Below are 20,607 nucleotides of genomic sequence, written 5' to 3' on the forward strand. Positions count from 1 at the left end.
GGAAAAACGAATTGAATTGTAGGCTGTAGAGTTATAGTTTTAAGAAATTAAGAAACATGAAGCGTAGTACCACTATGTACCACTATGTTTACGGTTGTGTCGTTTGGCTAGAGACATGCGAAGCTGATGATGTCGAATTGTGGACGTGTCATGGAGAAGCCTGTGTAACCATGCAGGGACAACACAACACAGGGTTACACAAAACTGCAACACTGCACTGCAGCTGTGGACTAGACATGACATGGCTAGAGGGAAACACATGCATACACGAACATGAACATGAACATGAATAGAAGAAACCGCCGTTTGAAAGAAAGAAAGAAGGGGGGAGAAAAGGGAAGAGTGAATGTTAAAGCTTGAAAAGCGAGACTAAGAAGGATGATAGGAAAGACCGCTTAAAATGAATACTAGATGATGCGAATGGCCATGATGATTTCCTCGGTACGACGGATCTCCTCCTCGGTTAAGGGCCTTTTTGGCTTCTTTGGTGGAAGTCTGAGTAACTTGCGGATTAGTGAACGCTTCGGAGTAACTGTTAGGCAATGTTAGATAATGACCCGTTAGTTCAATTTGAGGTTCTGATCGATTGTTTTTTGGTCTTGATAAAAGGTAGTTGGATATATATGCGTAAGTAAATTAGGTATGTACTTACCCTGCCGCTCCACCTTTCCCTCCCCATCCTCCGGCTCCTGCTGAATGAATTCTCTAATTTCAGCCGAAATCTTCAATCTGCTCGCCTCTCTTCGTTCCAAAAACAAACAAGCATGACCTCCTTCCACCATGAAATAGAACAATTGAGCCATCTCCCACTCCTTATTTGTTCCGTTTTTCATTTCATCGGCATTGAGACTAGCCTTGATCGTTTGAATTGCAAAGAGAGCGTCCGGCATCAACTCCATTATCGGACGGATATAATCGTCGTCGTAGGATCTACAGACCGAAAAGATCGCGAGCATGTCGCCGTAATCGAAATCCTGGGCTTCTCTGAGGAAGTACCTATATGTTGGTCTGTAATTCCTAGGCCTTGTTGTTGCAATTTTCGAGAGTTCTGAGATTGGATCGTTAATGAGAGCGGTGGGGTTGTCGAAGTCTTTGTACGTGGCTGATTGCATTGGATTATTCTCTGGCTTTTTGGGGTCGTTTCCCGAGGCGTTGGTGGAACTGATTTGAGGTTTCTCATCATTACCACCATCATCATCATTGTTATCATTATTAGCCTTGATTTGGTATTGGGATCTACGGAATGAATTTCTCTTGAACTTGGTGGTGGTGGCGGTGGTTGAATCATCGTCGTAGATGATGAGGTCCTTGTCCAGGCAGATGAGTTTGTAGGTATATTGTTCACGGCGGTTGTGGTCCTGATACTGCCAGGGGAGCTCGCCGCCCGCGATTGGCAGGTCGGGGTGTCGAAGGGAATTATTAGACCGATGAAGAATATTGTCCCCCTCAGCTAGTGGTTCAGGAACTGATGGATCTGCCATGGCTAAGTGATAGATTTATGGCTAAAAGGGAAGGTGATAGTGATCGATAGTGATGAAAGGAAGATGGGGATGAAGTTGCTTTCGAGATCAGGTCTTAACACGGAGGGTCTGAGTCTGGCCAACTCGAGCTCCCCGCGGAGGTGTCAGGTGGGGGAACGTAGAGTGACCATCATCGATGCGGGGACGTCTAGACATCAATGTCTGGTATAACTCTATGGAACTTTCGTTCACTGGAGGGATATTTCCAGACCACATGATACTCAATATTTAGGAGCCATATATAGGGGGAGAATTATTTGAAGAAATGGTTTTAAAGCTCTAGACTTGGTAACAGGTGGGGCAATTGATACGAATGGGTAGTCTCTAGTAGCTAAGTTCTCAATTGATCAAAAAGTATCTCCATCAGCATTACATTACAATAAATTTAAAGATGTTGTTATCATCCAGTTGATTTATACTTCAAGCTTAAGCTCCCTCTTAGAAACCGAAATAGTACCTAAGTATCTTACTAAAGAAAAAATACCACAATTTTCTGTGTTGCGCACTGCACCAAGTGACGAAACCTTGTCGCTATCCCAAGACATCCCGATAACTCGACACGAAGCCAAAAAAACGGGCTGAAACAAGCATACAATATCAAATATCCAAGAAAGAGAGGAAATAAAGAAAAATCTCGGTCCGACGCGCGTCTATGCATACACTACATAAACTTCCCCTACAAAATCTACCCAATAAATCTTCCGTTTGCATCCAATTGTGGGGAAAACAAGTTGAGAGAAGAAAAAAAAGTTATACGGAGTATTGCAGACCCGCATTAGCACTGCCACCCGGAGAGTTTTGGTGGAGTTATGGAAATAAGCATTTAATCTAGATCGCTAAGGTCTATAGAATTCCTTAAGCTGTACGAATTTAAATTTGTTATATATATTAAATACCTGCTCTGTCAGGAAATTGGATTTTTAAACAGTCGTCTTATTGCAATCCTAATTTGTGAGCGGAGGCCCTATCTACTTACATTTTCGAGTTTAACTATCGATCAACAATAGCAAATATTACAAAGCGGCACTGCAGAACTCACAACCTTTAAGAAAACGGAACAATGACAATGATATACTATGAGAAGACGAATTCAAACCCTTGACACTTTAGCAAAAAATGAAGCAAAAATCATGGTTATCATCACGCAATTTATAGACACAGAGGAATGGCCAGATGCGCCTCGAAACGTTAGAGATATATCCGAATCCGAATCCGAATCCGAAGCATTGTTACCAGCGAATAGGATGCTAAACAAAAAAAAAAATACACGACTTTAAACACGCTCAAAACTGTCATAAACCAGGTAAGCTAGATACTAGTGAATAGAAATGGATATATTGAAACAAAAGAATAGAAGAGGGAAAGAATATATGACAGAACTCGCTGAAAAAGAAGAGGAGAGGAGAAAACACTGAATTTCTTCCGCGGTGACCGTCCGAATCATGACTATCAAACTCCCAAACGATTAACTCCAAGAAAAAGAGACCCTTTGTTTACGAAAAGATTGCTAAATGTTCCACTAGAATGAGCCGACACTTATACGATTTTTCGTAAAACTGTTCCTCGGACTGGAGGTCGGACTCTTCTTTGAAATTTTCGAAAATAGCGGGCTCTTTGGTGGGCTATGGGAACCGCCGTTCTTCACACCGTTCGGCTTGCCGTTCACGCTACCTTTGGGGCTCTTGATTCTTGGTGGGCTCTTTGGTGGGCTTCCAAGGCTGTTCCTTGGGCTAGCAAAAGGACTACCATTCTTTGGGCTTTCCTCTTCGCTAACCGCCCCCTCGGACGAGAAGAACTTCATGATGGCGCGGATGCCTCTTGGACCGAGTCCATTCTTTGGGAAACAAATATAAATTGGATCCTCTTCAGCCCCCAGCTTCTGTCTGAATTCACTCTTGTTTATCAACCTAAGAGAAGAGACAATGGACTGGTACGACTTGGCAAGGAACTTCATCCGCAAGCCGCCCATATGGTGGCCGCCAGAAAGCCCAGTAGTAGCGGAACCTCCAAATGTCACACTCTTTGCGCCGGCGGATGCGGCATTATGCAAGGCATGTGTGATGATGTATTCACTGGTTCCGCTTGGGGCGCCGGGGAACTCAAGTGCATACTTGACCTGGTATCCATGTTCGTGGGAAAGCTGTGCGAGGACCAACAAGGCATGGACATTTTCATCCTTGTCTGTGGCATAGAAATAACGACGATGCTCCCAATCGACCCATGGGTTTAGTTCAGTCAAATGAACTTGGGTTCCCTTTCGGTTGTTCATCCAATCCTGCATCCTCTGATCACACTTGGCTTTGATCTCAGGAGTGACTTGGCCAGGTGGAACGTCACTGATCTTGATTCCCTCCTTCTTCGCGTGTCTGATTTTGCGGGCTACATTGTCGTCTTCAGCTGCAGGATCAACGGAAGGGTCGACTCTCTCTTCAGCTGTACAGCTAAGTGTGCTCCAGCCGAACTTTCCGCCGAGTACCTCTTCACCGTCCTTTCCGACGAGCAACCAGATTGGTTTCAATTCAAGTTCATCTTTAATGAACTTGATAAACTTCCTCATAATCAGTTCATATTGTGATCGGTCGCAAAGTGGATCACCAATGATGATAGCGTAATGGTCTTGGGGAACATAGCCACAGGCGGCACCGGTATCATCATCTCGCCAGACACGATATCTATCGTCAAGCCACGAGGTATTCGAGGCGTCACCGTAGTTGGCGATGAGTTTCGTCAGCGGCTGCAATTCCTTTGTCGGTACATCCTCGATAAATGCCGGCTTGTTCTTCCATGGGGGGTTCAGTGTGCTAGCCTCTGGGTGGCGAAGGACGGAAACCGGTGGTTGTTTGGGCAAACTTCGAGGATCTCTGTGGAACAGCGATGCATGACGGACGTCTCCGAGGTTCAACAGCAGCATAACCACACGCTCCAGACCGACACCGCCACCTCCGTGTGGAGGGGCACCATATGTGAAGCCTTCAAGATAATCCTTCATCGTAGCTGGTTGGATAGATTTGTCCAACATGCGTTCCTTGAGCATCTCCGGATTGTGAATACGTTGACCACCCGACAGGATTTCTTGGCCCCGTAGGAAGATGTCGAAAGAATTGGTGTAATGGGGATCTTCGGGATCTAACATGGTGTAAAATGGACGAGCGGAGAGGGGGAACTTGTCAATGATATAGAAGTCCGTCCCGTACTTCTCCTTGATGAGGCCACCGAGGCGAATTTCTGCGCGAGTGCTCAGATCCTCATGTTCGTGAGGAATACTGCCATCTTCTTCCTTATATCCAGCATCGCGGAGCATCTTGATACCTTCCTTGAAGGGAATCCGAGGGGTCTTATCAAGCCAAACAAGGTCCTCGTGAGGGAATTGTTGCTTGACAGTATCTAGCTCGTGACGGTATCTCTCGTAGATGCCCTTGAAAATCGACTTGAACATGTTATCGATCATATCGAGAACTTCATGATAGTGCTCTTCAAAGGCCATCTCAAGATCAAGACCAGTGAATTCAGTCAAATGTCGGTGGGTGTTACTGTCTTCAGCGCGGAAAACGGGTCCAATTTCGTAAACTCTTTCGAAATCAGCAATAACACTCATCTGCTTGGCCAACTGAGGGCTCTGAGCGAGGAAGGCATCCCGGTCGAAGTATTTAACTTTGAAAACGCTTGCTCCGGACTCGGTAGCAGCTCCTTGAAGCTTTGGGGTATGAATTTCGATAAACCCTTGGCTATCGAGGAATGTACGGAAAAGATTACAGATGCCAGCGTTGATTCTGAAGAGAGCCTGTGACGGGGCGGTTCTAAGGTCCAGGACTCGGTTGCTGAGAAGGGTTCGGGTATTGATATGATGACCACGGCTGGTTTCCTTTTCGGAGTCTTGTTTCGAGATCTCGGCCTCGTATACGGTGAACGGAAGGTCTTCGGTGACCTCGGAAATAGCGTGGAATTCTCTGATGAGGATCTCCTGGTCATGGATGGTAGCGGCCTTGACGGTTTGGGCGGCTTTCCGAATGGTACCTTTAACGAGGACGACGGATTCGACACCGATATGATCCGCCCACTTGATCATATACTCTGAAGCTTGACTCTCCTTCTCTTCGAGGACACCCTGGATGGTAAACTCCTTTTGCCTGAAGATAAAAAAGGCAAGACCGGAGCTAAGCTTCCTGATGGTGTGAACTCTGACCCTGAGAGTTACCTCCTCTCCTTCATGGGCAGCGGTGATATTTGCGATTTTGGATCTCGTCTCATTTTTTCGCTCTTGCGACTGGTTAATAGGTAGGACGCCGTATCTCTGTTGAAGTTCGTCAGGTTCAAGTTTAGCAGCAAGAGCAGCCTCCATCTTTCTCTTCTCTTCTCGCTCCAGCTCTCTTCTTTCGTTGAGGATGACTCGAGTTTCTTTCTGCTCCCTCCTTTCTTGTTTCCGAGCTTGATTTCTGCTGACCTGATTCTTTTCCTCTCCACTAGACTTGGACTGCAAAGACGAAGCCGACTGGCCACTAGACAAGTCGCCGTTCAATTTTTCATTGATCGGTGGAGCCGAACGCGAACGGGTATTTTCTTTGATGGCACCGGTAGCACGGAGCTTGTGCAGTGCTCTTCTGAGAGCCGACATTGCTGCCGTTGTATTATTTTTCTCAACTGGATGTCTCTTGAGGGTCTTTAAGAGGTGGTTAACGTTAATTACCCAAGTACTTTAGTACTTAGTACTTAGGCACCTAGGTAGTTAATTAAGTACTTAAGTAGTAGGTAGCCGATGGAAGGTATACGTAGGACGAGGGTGTTGTTAATATTAATGTGGGTGATGCAATCGTGATATCAGATCTTCGCAGCGAAGGAATGCATGCAAGAGCTTGTATGTACGTGTGGGAGACTGGATATTAATATAAAAAAAAGCCGAGTAAGTTAAAGAACCAATAACTGAAGCCTCATGATCTGAGAGCTAACGAATGTCAGGAAAAGACCGAGTCTAGATATACTCTAGGCATAGTTCGGATGCAATACGGTATGCAGGATATATTAAGAATAATACTGATATATAACTCTGCGCTGTCTGTGTGTCTGAGCAGGATATCAAATGTGGTTTGCGCACAAATGACGGTTCAGGCAAACCAGCCCGTTTGGGACTGCGAAGGGCGCACACCGGAAGGGATGACGTCAACGGGCAGGATTAAAACGAAAAACGGACTTACATTGACAAGAGCTCTCGGCAGGACCAGGAAAGGCCTATAATTCGATATATCTGGCGATGAATACGAATATGAAGATGAAGATGGAAATGAAGATGAAGATGAAGTTGGAGATGCCGAACGTTGCAAGAAGGGCAAAAGGGTGTGTCTTATTATATAAATATATCAACAGCGATGGCGTTTAGAGTTAAGTTGAGGATATACGACAGATCCGGAACCCGACAGAATCATATGCATATGAAGAATCGAAAGGAAGAAATCATAAAAAAAAAGTACTGTACTGGACGGGCCTTCGGTTTAGCCTTTTTAAAATAAAACCCCTTCCGGCTTTTGGTCGGTTCTCCTCTTTGGCTTCGCGCGGAACTCCGTCACTAATTCCATGCAATTCCAGATCTCGTTAATAATGTAATGCCCGTACCGTGGCCGAAGTGGTGGCCGGTGGTGGTACTTACATACGTCTGTCTGGATGCAATGCAATGTCTGGGTCGTCCGCGGACAGACCACTTTCACGAACGGAATGCTTCGGTCAGCAGCTACTCCGACTTTATGATTACATACACGCTTACGGCATGCAAGTATTCACACCAACTCGTACGGTAACCTGTGGACGAATCATGCATCTCTCCAGGTTGAAGGCTTCGAAGCCTGGATGGATCGTTGCGTGGGTGGGCCGACCTCGTACCCTCCGTACCCTCTGTACATGTACATGTACCCTCCCAGTGAACATGGCTCTGCGGATTTGCAGAAACCTCCCCAGCCTTGGACTGTCGGTGAGGAATATAATAAAAAGAAAATACAAAAGGAAAGCTTCTAGTTCCTAACATCTACCGGCTTGGGATATGAAATTTAAATCTAAACTTTAGTCTATCAAGGTTTCAATATGTCGACAGGCACAGATCGTAGCCATTGGAAGCTTAGTTTGCTTAGCTCTCATTCCCTCCATTATCACCTCCAATCTGCCATGTATCAGTTTAATCGACCATCAATCTTTTTTTTTCCCCATCCTTCTCGTTCTGCCTTCTGAGCTGTCGAGCTTATTCGATCGTTGTTATCACCGATTCTATTCGATTACACTGCATTGTCTCGGGGCGCTTCCGTGTGAAAGGAAACTTCGTGCGGAATTACGTCATGAGAAGAGCTATCGCTTCGTTTGCTTGGAAATTAAACGGCCATTACCACACGCTAACTGTTAAGAACCAGCCTTTGTGAAGTTCCTTGTTCATAACTCTCGCAAATGTCCGTTCCTATAATAATACCTATAATACAAGTGATGATAGGGGAAAAAAAAAAAAAGACTGGCGGGAACATGCAACCTGCCCAAAAGGATCGTAAGGACATCATCGGTAACAGAACGTTAACGTTAACAGCTCGCAGCGAAGGTGTTATCGGCCGGCCTTTTGTCTTACTCAGCGGATCCCGGATATTAGCTCTGGAATCTACTTTAGTGCCTACATAGTGCCTACATAGTGCTGTTAACTCGCATGAAAAAAAAAAAAGAAGCTTGACCTGGTCGAATGTTGGAAATCGAATCCAATCAATCATTCTTCCGGATCCGAACAGATCCGGTCGATATGGGTAGCTAGCTCGAGGGGACACGGACTTGAGTCGTTTCCATTTCCAGGCGCTTGCAGAAGATATCATTTTGGCGGACTCTATGAATAATCACATAGCCCCGCAGATTATGAAATCAGACTTATTCACTAGTTTTTGCACTGTTTTGTAGAGTCATGAAGCTTAAAGGCCTGGAACGGGTTTCAGAGATAGTAAAAGAAATGCAATCAATGACCAATCTGCTGTGCCCAATTGGCTTACTGCCCGGTCGGAGCGAGGGTCCTAGGATCCTTCTGACCATCAACGTTGAGGGTGGTCGAGGATCCCTCGATATGCCGAAAGAACCCTACATCCATACATATATACATAAGGATATATATGTACGACGGCACTAAAGGGCCTGCCGAGAGCTGATCACAAGCTTTTCCCGCCAATGCGCTAACTGGCCATGGACTGTGGGGTTTTCGGAATTTAAGGATGTCGAAACGGATCTCGGAACCATTTTACACCCGCCCTGTGTAAGTATCTCTACATGTTGAGTCATGGGTAAAATTTTTTTCTCTTCTCTAATGGAATTGAAGAATCACGTTGGACATGGTGCATGCATGGACCATCACGAGTTCCTTCGCTTGATTATAACAGAGGGGGTGGGTGAATGAATGAAATTCGAGACCGGATTCTCTTTCGAATTCTCTTGGAAGTTAAAACGTTTCTTGGATGTTTGGCGAAGGATGCCAAGCTCGGTAGATTCCTGCCGGGTGGTGGTGATATGACAAGCGGGTGACCTCAGAGCCTCGTCGATTCGATTCATCGAACCCAATTCTCGATAGGGATGCGAGCATGCTGTGGAAACCCCCGTTAGAAGGGAAAAGTTTGCCTCTGATCGTCATCTTCAAATGACCTTTGCTTTTAATTAATTAAAATTTTCTTTATCGAGCGCTCTCTGTCGATATCTTGAACTCTCGAGATTAGCATCGATCGATCACAAGAATGTGCAGTGCAGTGGCGCGCTGTTGGGTTATCAACGTTTGATCCGGTCAACGTTAAGGCCCGAAAAGAGAATCTGGTTTCAATACGTAACATATGCACACACAAATTTGCTACGGCGAGGAGGAGGAGGAGGAAATCTCATGATACTTATACGCATATATATGTCCTCTGTGTATGGTATGTCGGCGTGCTCGGTCCCAAGAAGCATAGTGAGAGGCTGAGCCTTCGATCGTTATTCTCCGACTGCCGTTTCTGATCATCTTTCGTATACCAAGGTAATTAAGCTGTATGAAGCCTTCGCCACGTGCGACCCTGTCAATAACTAGAGGAAATTCTCAAGTAGAGAGTTTCGCCTGGCCATGCGAGAGTGGTACCTGGATCATCCCTTTGCCTCCGTCCCATTCAATCCTGTTCTATTCTGGTTCTGGTTCCTGGTTGCGTCGTCGTCCCATTTACGCGTACATAATGTAATGTAGCGTATGTACGTCACACGAGGGGATAGGCATAACATGGACTTGCAATGAGATTGATTGGAAGTTATCATATCGCTTGGCGTATCCGATAAACCTCTTGGTGTCCATGGCATTGGAAGTTTTTTTTTATTTGTTCTTCGAGGCTAAAAAACGAAAAAGGAGGGGGCTCGAAGGGGGGGAAGCTGGAGTGCGTAAGCTCTTGTGGGGAAGGGCGACAGCGATGTTACCTCGTATAGAGTTCGAGTGACAGCCGTATCCCGTATATAGACCGTCCTCTCTCCTATATATATATATTTCTTGGCTAGCCTGTTACCCTGTATATGTAAGTAGGTACTTCATATGTTAGAAATTGGAGGCTAAAGAGGGAAGATGGATGGAAAGAAAGGAAGGAAGGTAGATGGCCCCTGAAAACAAATTGCCGTTGGTTGGTTGGTTGGTTGATATAGATGAATCGATCCTTCGTGACGGGAGCAGCGAATATGAGGGCTTATTCCAACGAACAATGAACAATTAACAACAAATCAAATCCATTAGTACTTAAGTATCTATCGATTCGACATGAATATATACGCAAGAAGTATGTACTTAAGTAAGTAGTATGTATGGAAGTATGGAAGCACTTACTTCAGGTATGTAAGTATGTAAGTATGTATGTGTGTATGCAGCTGGAATGGATGAATGCCCGGCAATAATGGGCTAGATCGATGTAACCAATCCCTCACAAGGCTTCCTGGGTATGCATCTGCATCAGCATCAGAGCCTGCCTAAACCAGCCCCCACCAGACACCACACTCCGTTTCAGCTTGACCAGAAACGCCAATGGAAGCAGAGATGGACTCTGCAGGGAATTATATTTTTTTGGTGAAGCGTGTTCAATACTGCACCGTATGGAGGACAGAGAAAGGGGCTGAATCAGAGGCGCTTCGGATCACGAACCGAGTTTTTTTTACCCATTCTGCTTTACCCGACAGAGCACGTACGTACACAGTACACAGTAAATCTTTAGTTTATTTTTATTTTTATTTTTATTTTATTTTTATTCTTTGATCAATTAATTATTTTTTATTATTTTTATTACTATTTCCTTGAATTAAATGAATTAAATTAATTGCGAATCCGCCTCGTCAAAAAAGGGGAGCTTCAACAGCCACGTTAAACTCCCAAAACAGCATCTCCAAACATCACTCCGCTCCACTCCACCACTCTTCCAACAGTTGACCGAACAAGGCCCCTCCTACACACATGCTACATACTTACTTACTTACTTACTTAAGTACCTATCGACGGTTGTATGTATTGTCTAGAGTAAGATGCCCTGCCCAAGCCTGGTGTATTATAGGTATACGGATACTGTATACTGAGGGTCGAATAGGAGCTAAACCATCCGGTCCAAGTTTCTTTTTCCGTGGCCACAATTAACGTTCCATCGTCAACCGCCGTCCCTTTTCGTCTGCATTCTTCCACCTCAACAACCTTCGCCTCTTCCACCAAACGTGTCTAACTAACTACCTAACTAGTCGGTTAACGAACAACCTGGGCTGGGGCTGAATTGACTAACGTACATTCATATACTTCATAATCCATACCTGGCAGTGCATTGCATTGCTGTGTCGCGAGCAAACAAAAATAAACAATATCTCTTCCTTTCCTTTCCTTTCCTTTACTTCGCAGTCTGCCATGAGATCATGATATTACTCGGCCATCAGCATTACCCGGACCCACGATCCTTCGTCTGATTAAGCTCATGACAAGATGTCTGAGCGACCAAACATCCCAAATGACCCAAAAGGACCCGACATACCCCTCCAGGACCTTTCGCGGGAAACCACCCGACAGACCGGCCGTTCGCCTGCAACATCGCCTAGCAGGCGCAGTATAGTGTCGAGATCGCTCTTCCGAAGCCGTAGTTCGGTTTCTCCGACTGGTCAAGCTGGTAGAGTTCAGAGGAGGAGTAGTTCGTCCCAGAGGAGCGCCGGTGGATTGGCTCCTCGAAACTCGACGGGAGATGAAGGCCCTACGGTTGCCGAAGCACGACCTGTCTTTCGTAGATCGGTAGTACATCCGAATATACCAGTCATCACAACAAGTCTGGCCGAAGATGATGGGAGGACGACCACACAATCGACTGTTTTCGACAATGAGGGGGGGATGAATGTAGATATGGATACCATGCGACGTGGATTAGTAGAAGTGTTGGCGGGAGAAACCCAGGGAGGTTGGATGGGACATAGTCGGAGGCGCTCGAATGCTGGACAATCGATATCGCATCCGCCGCGGACTTCACCGGGGGCTTCACCTGTTGACACCCATTTTCCGCAACATCAACGTGCTAGTGTAGGGCTTGGACTCGGATCACCGACATTTGGAGGCCCTGATGACTACTTTGGCGACTACTATTTAAACCCTGCACCCGGCACAATATCGGAGGAAGAGGAAGATGATCAGGCCGGGTTGACGGATCCTGCCAATCTACAGCCGATGGGCATGTCACCTCAGGCAGGGAAGTCTCCGACGTCCGAAGCCGGTACTCCTAGAGGGAGAAAGCGGTCTCTATCGCACAATGTTCGGTTCGATCCCAAAAGTTCGCCGTCCAGGTCACCTGGTACTAGGCTTGGGGATGACCTCCATCAGGCAGAACAGGGCATGAGACGGGCTTCCCCAAGAAGGGGAGGATCCCCTGGGAGGAAAACGTCTATCAAGGGCCGAAAAATGTCGCTCGCTGTTCCCGGAGCCTCATCGCCTGTCCGTCGTGTGTCAATGGCCGTTCAAAATATCTCCCAGAGAGTTGTCAATCTGTCCAACGACCCAAATGCTGATATTGGGAGAAGACCTTCCGTCAAGTCAAGCCGGAGCGATATCAGTCCTGCTGCATCCCCCGGCGAGCGGCCTGGTGTGCCACCGATGTCACCAACTGGTAGCAGTGAGAAGGTATCGATGCCGTCGTCGGATGAGCCTCCTCCTCCCCCGGAATTTCCTAGAAAGCTTTCCATAAACCCGCTCAAGGGTAATAGCTTGAAACTATTCCCACCAGATAATAAGCTCCGAATCTTCCTCTGTGATGTCCTAACACACCCGTATGAAACCCTCGCCTCTAGTCCCTATGCCAATTATCGACTAAACACTAATTTTTGTCTTCATCTGTAGGATTACCGAGCCCTTCATTTTGCTCACTATCATTGTCCAAGTTGTCTTGCTTACTGTAGACTCTGCTAAGAACATCTTCGTCCACCCAGACGATAATAAATGGGGTTCGAGTGCTTCAGACTATGCCCTTCTTGGGATATTTATCCTTTACACTATGGAGTTGGTAGCCCGTATCATCGTTTCTGGGTTCATCATCAATCCGGATGCGGTTTCGAATAACATTTACAAAACCTGGAAGGCGTACATAGAGGCAAAACTGCGATTCATCTTCACGCCCAGTGAACAACAGGTTAAAATGCCGACTGTTCAACAGCTGTCGGCGGCTGCGCTTTTCCCCTCCATGGCACATATCCATTCTGGCCAGGGCTTTCTACACACTCGCGATCAGCAAAGATTCCAACTCTCCCGGCGTGCTTTTCTTCGACACTCGTTCAATCGGCTTGATTTTTTGGCCGTAGTTTCCTATTGGATTGCTTTCGTTTTGGCGATTACTGGACTAGAAGAAACGTATCACCTGTATCTCTTCCGAATGCTCAGCTGTCTCCGAATTTTGCGCCTCCTCGGTATCAGCAGCGGTACAGGAGTAAGTAGTAACATACTTTTTTTCTTCTTCTTTCATTCATTGTATCAGCAGGTCTTTTCTGACCTGATAATAGGTCATCCTCAGAAGTTTGAAGAAGGCAGCCCCGTTACTCGTAAATGTAGCGTTTCTCATATCGTTTTTCTGGTAAGTATATTTCCACGACATGCACACATGCAAGAGGCGGCCTTAATTTAACACATACGTAGGCTATTGTTTGCTATCATTGGAGTCCAGAGTTTCAAAAGTTCCCTGCGGCGCACTTGTGTTTGGATAGGTAATTGGGTAGTCAAATCCTTTTGTCGATGTACCGTCTTTAATGAGCATTCATTACCGCAGATCCTCTCGGGGTGCAAGAAAATTATACGCAAGAATTCCAGTTTTGTGGCGGCTATATCGACACTAGTAACCTTTTAGAAATGCCCTACATGTTCCCGGATGGTTCTCACGCAGAGGTATCCCCGAAAGGCTACATCTGTCCCATAAACTCCCTTTGTGTGGAAGGGGAGAATCCGTACGGAGGCACGGTTAGCTTTGACAACATACTCCAGTCCATGGAGCTTGTGTTCATCATTATTAGCTCCAATACTTTCACCGACATCATGTACTATACTGCGGATAGTGATTACCTATGGTCTGCACTCTGTGAGTTTGCCTTTCTTTCTTTTCTTTTCTTTTCTTCTTTTAAAATCATGGATGTTTCTGTTACTAACACGCCTCTAGTCTTTATCTTCGGGTATGTCAACCGTAATCGATTGGCCATGAATAGATAGCTAACAATGCGCACAGTATGATTATCTTGACATTTTGGTTGGTGAACTTGGTAAGTCCATAAAGGAATTCGTTTTTGGTGGGTTGAGGCTGACCAGTTTCTCATAGTTGGTTGCCGTCATCACATCATCGTTTCAAGTCATCCGAGAGGAGAGTAAGCAAAGTGCGTTTAGAAACAAGGAGGACGAAGACGACGAGTAAGTTGCCCTAATCCATCCGATTAAACGGCCAATTAGTAATGTTCCATAGATCTAGTGAGGAAAACCCGCATATCCTCCCAGCAATCCGCGTCAATAAAGCCAAAAAACTTTATGAGAAGACAGAATTTGTCTGGATTCTTATAATTTTTACTGGCCTTGCTGTTGCCTGCACTCGGAGTGCGGATATGAGCCAGAACCGCCGCGATATCATTAATGGAGTAGAGCTTAGCGTTTCTTTACTCTTGCTCGCTGAAATCATCCTTCGGTTTGCCGCTGACTGGAGAGGGTTCTTCAAAGTGTCCCGCAACTATTTCGATCTCGCACTTGCAATTATCACCTGCGTGATGGAAATACCTGTGATTAAAAACCAAGAGATTGTATACTCTTGGTTGACACTCTTCCAGATTCTGCGGTTTTACAGAATTGTTCTATTTGTGCCTGTCACGCGCAACCTCTTGGTAAGTTCTACGCCTGGGCAACCTTCTTCCTCTCACTTGCTAATGGGTACGCTTATAGCTCCTCGTTCTGGGAAGTGTGGGTGGTATCCTCAACCTATTATTCTTTGTGCTCCTCATAACCTTCCTCTGCTCTATTTTTGCCGTCCAGCTTCTTAGAGGTAATATCCCGCAAGATGACGGCGACGGGAACGAGATCAGAATTACGTTCCAGAACATCTGGAACAGCTTCTTGGGGATGTACCAGATCTTCTCCAGCGAAGGTTGGACAACTATACTCTACGACGCCCAACAATATGAGAATAGATTCCATGTCGGCTGGATATCAGCTATCTTTTTCATCCTCTGGTTCATCCTCGCCAACTTGATCATCCTGAATATGTTTATTGCTGTCATTCAGGAGAACTTTGATGTCACAGAGGATGAGAAACGGCTTTGGCAGATCAAGTCATTCCTTCAAAAGAAGGACGGTGGGAATCCGGCAGGAAACCTCTCGCTATCTTCGCTCTTCCGATTCGGCAAAGCCCAACAGCGTGATCCAATAGAATTTGGGCATGCCGGAGTGGAAATGTTGACAAGGAATGCCATTGTGGATGAGTTCCTCGACGACCGGCCTTTGGAGGAGACACCCAACAGCGAGGCGAATCCGGCAGGCATCCACCATCAACGTACTATTCGTTTCGATGATGGTGATATGCATTCTCCGGATGTTCTGACTAAGATCGGGCAATGGGTTAATAAGATATGGAAAGCGAGGGAGGAGAACCCTTTCCACACTACTAGAATGTTCAACAAACAATCGGAGATTGCGCCAACAGCTATGGCACAGGAACTTGCGAAATCACGCGATCGGATCCGAAGGGCCCAGCGAGAATACTTGATACGACACCCTGGGTATAACGTATCCCTTTTCATCTTTGGGCCCAAGAATCCAATTCGGCGCATGTGCCAACGAATCGTGGGGCCTAGCCATGGATCGGATCGGTTCGATGGTGTATCACCTTTCATACCAGTTTGGCTCGGTTTCTCTGCCTTGGTCTATACCTCTATCATCGCCATGGTTATCCTTGCTTGCATAACAACGCCGCTTTATCAAAAAGATTATTTCGAAACTCATGGTTACACAACTAGAAGTTGGTTTGTCTTTGCTGATATCGGGTTTGCAAGTTTGTTTACCCTAGAGGCCTTGATCAAGATCATTGCGGACGGGCTTTACTGGACACCAAACGCCTATTTGCGCAATGTATGGGGAATCATTGACGCCATCGTCCTTATAACTCTCTGGATCAGTGTGGGAACCTCTTTTGCAGACCAGGGCGAGATTGCCAGAGCTGTGGGTGCCTTCAAAGCGCTCAGAGCCCTGAGGCTACTCAACGTGAGCGATAGCGCACGTGAGACATTCAACTCGATGCTATTCGGTGCCCGAAAACTTATTTCTGCGGCCTTCGTTTCGCTAGCACTTTTAATACCGTTCGCCATTTACGGTGTTAACTTGTTTGCGGGCAAAATGGTATCCTGCAATGATGGGTCCGTAGAGCAGTTGGACGATTGTATTTTTGAGTACGCGAGTTCGCCATACAACTGGGATGTTCTAGCCCCAAGAGTAGCACAGAACCCATGGTACTCGTTTGACAATTTCGGGGACTCCTTGTTGATTCTTTTCCAGATTGTGTCACAAGAAGGTTGGACAGATGTACTGTGGCAGGCAATGAGTATTACTGGCCTAAGTATGGCACCAATGCCCTCTAGATAATGGACACCATGACGGCTAACGTAGCTATTTCCTAGACATGCAACCAGTTCAGGGCATATCCCAATATAACGCCATTTTCTTTCTGGCATTCAACTTGTTGGGTGCCGTCTTTGTCTTGGTAGGTCGGAAACCCCATGTATCATCAGTTCATGTCCGCTAATGGGTCCATAGACTTTGTTTGTATCCGTCTTTATGCGCAATTATACAGAACAAACCGGTGTGGCATTCTTGACAGCTGAACAACGTTCGTGGCTCGAATTACGAAAATTACTACGGCAAATAGGGCCATCCAAGCGGCCGAGCAATAGCCCCGGCGAACGATGGAAGGCCTGGTGCTACAACCGCTCTGTGCGCAAACATGGACGATGGAATGGGTTTATCACCACAGTCCTTTTGCTTCACCTGGTACTGCTTGTGATTGAGTACTACCCCGCAAACCGGAAACTAGATACTTACCGAGATATCATCTTCCTGTGCTTCGCTTTGGTGTACGCAGTAAATATCACAGTCCGTATCATCGGTTTGACGTGGGAACAATATATCAAAAGTCGATGGGATGTATTCGGCCTCTTTATTGTGACTGGAACTCTCGGGACGACGACTGCGATTATTGCTATTGAGAAGGCGCCAATCTTCGTTCAGTTTCAAAAGCTGTTTCTGGTCTTAGTAAGTCGGGTCGAAGAACAACGAGGAATGAATAAATGCTAACGCTAGAATAGGATACACTCCTTCTCATTCCGCGCAACAATCAACTTGATCAATTGTTCAAAACTGCCGCAGCTTCTTTCCAAGCCATCGGTAACTTACTGCTCACATGGCTTGTCCTGTTCGTAGTTTATGCTATCGCATTGGTACAAAGTTTTGGACTCACCCGTCTAGGCGAGAATGGTGATGGAAACAGAAACTTCAGGACAATTCCGAACGCCCTGGTTGTCCTCTTCAGGATGAGTTGCGGGTATGCCCTACCCTAATGACAACAAGAAAAATGACGAAGCGAATGCTAACGTGCAATTATAGTGAGGGTTGGAATCAAATCATGTATGATTATAGCGTCACAACTCCTAGCTGCGTTATGAGTTCCAACTTTTTCAGCTCGGACTGCGGCAGCAAAGGATACGCGAGGTTCCTGTTCATCTCGTGGAACATCATCAGTATGTATATCTTTGTGAGCATGTTCGTCTCTCTCATTTTCGAGAGCTTCAGTTATGTCTACCAGCAATCCGGAGCACACAATAAGCTATCGCGAGAGGACATCCGACGTTTCAAACGGGCCTGGTCGCGCATCGACCCTAGAGGGACCGGGTTCATTCCTCCCGAAAAACTCCCTCGATTGCTTGCAGAACTCGACGGCGTGTTTCAGATGCGCATTTATGATGGCCATTACACCGTCAAATCTATCTTGAAGGATTGTAGGGTCGGACCCGAGAACGATAGACTTGGCATCGGTGTCGACTTGAAGGCCTTCAACCAGAGATTAGCTAGTCTCCCTGTTTGGAAAATTCGGCGACAACGGCACGTTTACACTCGCTTTGTGGAAGAATGCTATGTTGCAGCGGATAAGGAGCGCGGTATCTCGTTTACTACTGTGCTGCTGATCCTGGCACATTACAAGCTTATTGTAGACAACAAGAGTCTCAGGTATATTACCCATAACACAATACGAAATAGTGAGGGGCAAAATGACTAACACACGACGTTAGGCTTGAGGAATTCCTTCGACGGAGAGCAAAACTTCAGATGGTGGAGGACCACATGCAACGGAACATTGTTAGGAACTTCTTCCGTATGATTGTCGCAATGAGGGAGTTTTCTTCCATAAGCGGAAGAAAGTCTACGGTGCCTTATATCCCTGTGATACGCACAGACAGGGACAGGACTTCCACAGTTCCCCAAATATATGTCGAGTCTGAATCCACACCTGATCTGCTCGCAACGCTCCCTGTAGATATGGGGAGGCCCCGACCGTCGACGGCAGGTTCACCCAGATATGGAGCCCATCGAGTGTCATTTGACGATACACTACATGTAGTCCCGCTTTCCCCTACCGGGTCAGGCGTCTCGCCTTTGACTACTCCAGCAGAACCTAGAAATTCATCCGGGTCTTGGAATCGGGATCCCCATTTGGGTGAACCTTCACAACATCTACGAGCAGATGCTAGACTTTCGACGCATGATGTTCTAGATGCGTTTCAGAGTTCTTCTTGGGGAGCTGCGATGAGGAGATCTGTATCGCATGCGGGGATAAGACGAAGCGGGGACCAGCAACAGCAGCAGCAGCAGCAGCAGCAGCAGCAGCAGCAGCAGCAGCAACAGCAGCAGCCCAACCCACGGTTCTCTTTCAACAGCGATCGTAGTGATCGATGATGAGTTGATACAACTCTTAGTTCGCTCTTTTTGTGTTAGATACTACTTTTGCATTGCAGGGCTTTTTTTCTTCTTTTTGCTTGTAGATATTCTGGTTTCTTTGGTCCTTCCATTTTTGGAGCGGCGTTCGTATGGAGTTATATTCTGGGGTTTTCCTTCCTTTTTTTTTTTTTGCTTCGACCCTTTGCAGCCTTTCCGTTGGGTAACGATTCCCTTTCTCTTCCAGATGTGTATATGTCCCTTCATTCACTTGAATTCATCACGGTCTCGGCGTTTCTGAACAATAAACGAAAAAGCGACGATGTGGAGGGGGGCTTAGAGGCATGACTGGCGAGTTCTTTGTAATACTAATTGCATTGATTTGTTTCTTTTCTTCCTTTTCTTTTTTTTTTCGGTCTCTCTAGAAATGTTTAAGCGGCTGTCCAAAAAAGAGGAGATGTTTTCGATTTTGGCGAGTTTATTATTGTACTCGATTTTTAGCAATTGGACCATGGTGTGCTATGTATTCGGTAGATATATCCGAGCAATCCCAAGTCTTTTTTTTCTTTCTTCTTCTTCCCTTGCAAACTTTTTCTTAGAAATAGAAAATATCGTAGCAAGATAAGACAAGAAGGAAGGGCTTCCATTTGTTCTTGTGCCTTATCCGATAGCGCGATGCAGGAGTCTACTGTATATATTGTTTGCATGAACCCTCGGGAAGCATCTTGAGCCTAAACATTTTGAAACGAAGAAGACCCTTTTTTTTTTCTTCCCTCTTCAATGCAGAAGCGAAAGAGCTCAAGCTTTCGGTCCCTGAATATGAAGATATCATCAGGATCTTAAAGCACTGCCACCGCTTCGACAATTCATGCCCTTTTTTTTTTTTTGGTCTAGTCGGTCAAAAGAAAATATGAGGGGGATGGGCCGTTAGACTAACCTTAATGGCAGGAGAGATATCAAGCGAAGCAGTGGTACTTGCACTGCATGTTGACGACACGGGAAAGGCGTCCAGTATCAGTTTTATTGGATTGTGGGCATGTGGCTCACCCTTTTTTCTTTCTTTCTTTCGCGTCAACAGAACATGTTCTGCACCTGCTGCTCAAGGGGGGGTGGGTGTGGAAGTGGAATGGGCGTGTGCTGGATGAAACGAAGTTTGAGTGCGAAGGGGGTGCCGTAGCAAGGCCCAGAAGGTAAACGTCCCGTGTTTCATGGGCTAACAGGCCTGGTTCAGGGTTACCGGCAGACACAATTGAATCCACCACGATGCAACGGAGGAAGAAGAAGAAGAAGAGGAAGAGAAAGAAGCGGAAGAGGAAGAGGATGTGCTTCTGGAATAGTTATACTGTATGTATGTATGTCTTGTTTCCTGATATCATCTACACTAGTAAGTAAGTGCTGTGTAAGCTTAAGCGCGCGAAGGGGGGCATTCGAGTTACAGAAGTAGCATGCGCATGCTAGCTAGCAATGTAATGGACATGACAGATGGACATACTATGTACAGAGTATACTAGTCCTGGCATTAGCGTATAATTACTTTTACTTCTTTTTGGATAGTACTCTAATGGCCATGGTGGTTTGCGATGCTGCCGAATGACGAGCTGGATTGTAGAACAGATGGTGTTTGAAGCTTGAATCAAAGTT

At 46.1% G+C, this 20,607-nt stretch overlaps 3 protein-coding genes across 3 annotated transcripts; 1 reads left to right on the forward strand and 2 right to left on the reverse strand.

The window, feature by feature from the left end:
* Positions 1-407: 407 nt before the first annotated feature.
* Positions 408-1,481, reverse strand: AOL_s00076g657 (uncharacterized protein; the record flags this gene model as incomplete). The annotated part of the gene is made up of 2 exons (XM_011123209.1): positions 408-532; positions 653-1,481. The coding sequence occupies 2 exons, from the start codon at positions 1,479-1,481 to the stop codon at positions 408-410; spliced, it is 954 nt and encodes a 317-aa protein (XP_011121511.1).
* Positions 1,482-3,039: 1,558 nt separating this feature from the next.
* On the reverse strand, positions 3,040-6,132 carry AOL_s00076g658 (uncharacterized protein; the record flags this gene model as incomplete). Its single annotated transcript, XM_011123210.1, has 1 exon — positions 3,040-6,132. One exon carries the CDS (start codon positions 6,130-6,132, stop codon positions 3,040-3,042), a length of 3,093 nt encoding a protein of 1,030 aa, XP_011121512.1.
* Positions 6,133-11,472: 5,340 nt separating this feature from the next.
* Positions 11,473-18,987, forward strand: AOL_s00076g659 (uncharacterized protein; the record flags this gene model as incomplete). The annotated part of the gene is made up of 15 exons (XM_011123211.1): positions 11,473-12,794; positions 12,865-13,447; positions 13,521-13,591; positions 13,654-13,721; positions 13,784-14,089; positions 14,168-14,180; positions 14,234-14,267; positions 14,324-14,412; positions 14,465-14,873; positions 14,932-16,597; positions 16,659-16,741; positions 16,795-17,289; positions 17,343-17,578; positions 17,641-18,261; positions 18,324-18,987. 15 exons carry the CDS (start codon positions 11,473-11,475, stop codon positions 18,985-18,987), a joined length of 6,660 nt encoding a protein of 2,219 aa, XP_011121513.1.
* Between the last annotated feature and the right edge of the window lie 1,620 nt (positions 18,988-20,607).

This window comes from Orbilia oligospora (assembly GCF_000225545.1).
Source record: "Orbilia oligospora ATCC 24927 unplaced genomic scaffold scaffold00076, whole genome shotgun sequence".
In the NCBI taxonomy this organism is placed as follows: Eukaryota; Fungi; Ascomycota; class Orbiliomycetes; order Orbiliales; family Orbiliaceae; genus Orbilia; species Orbilia oligospora.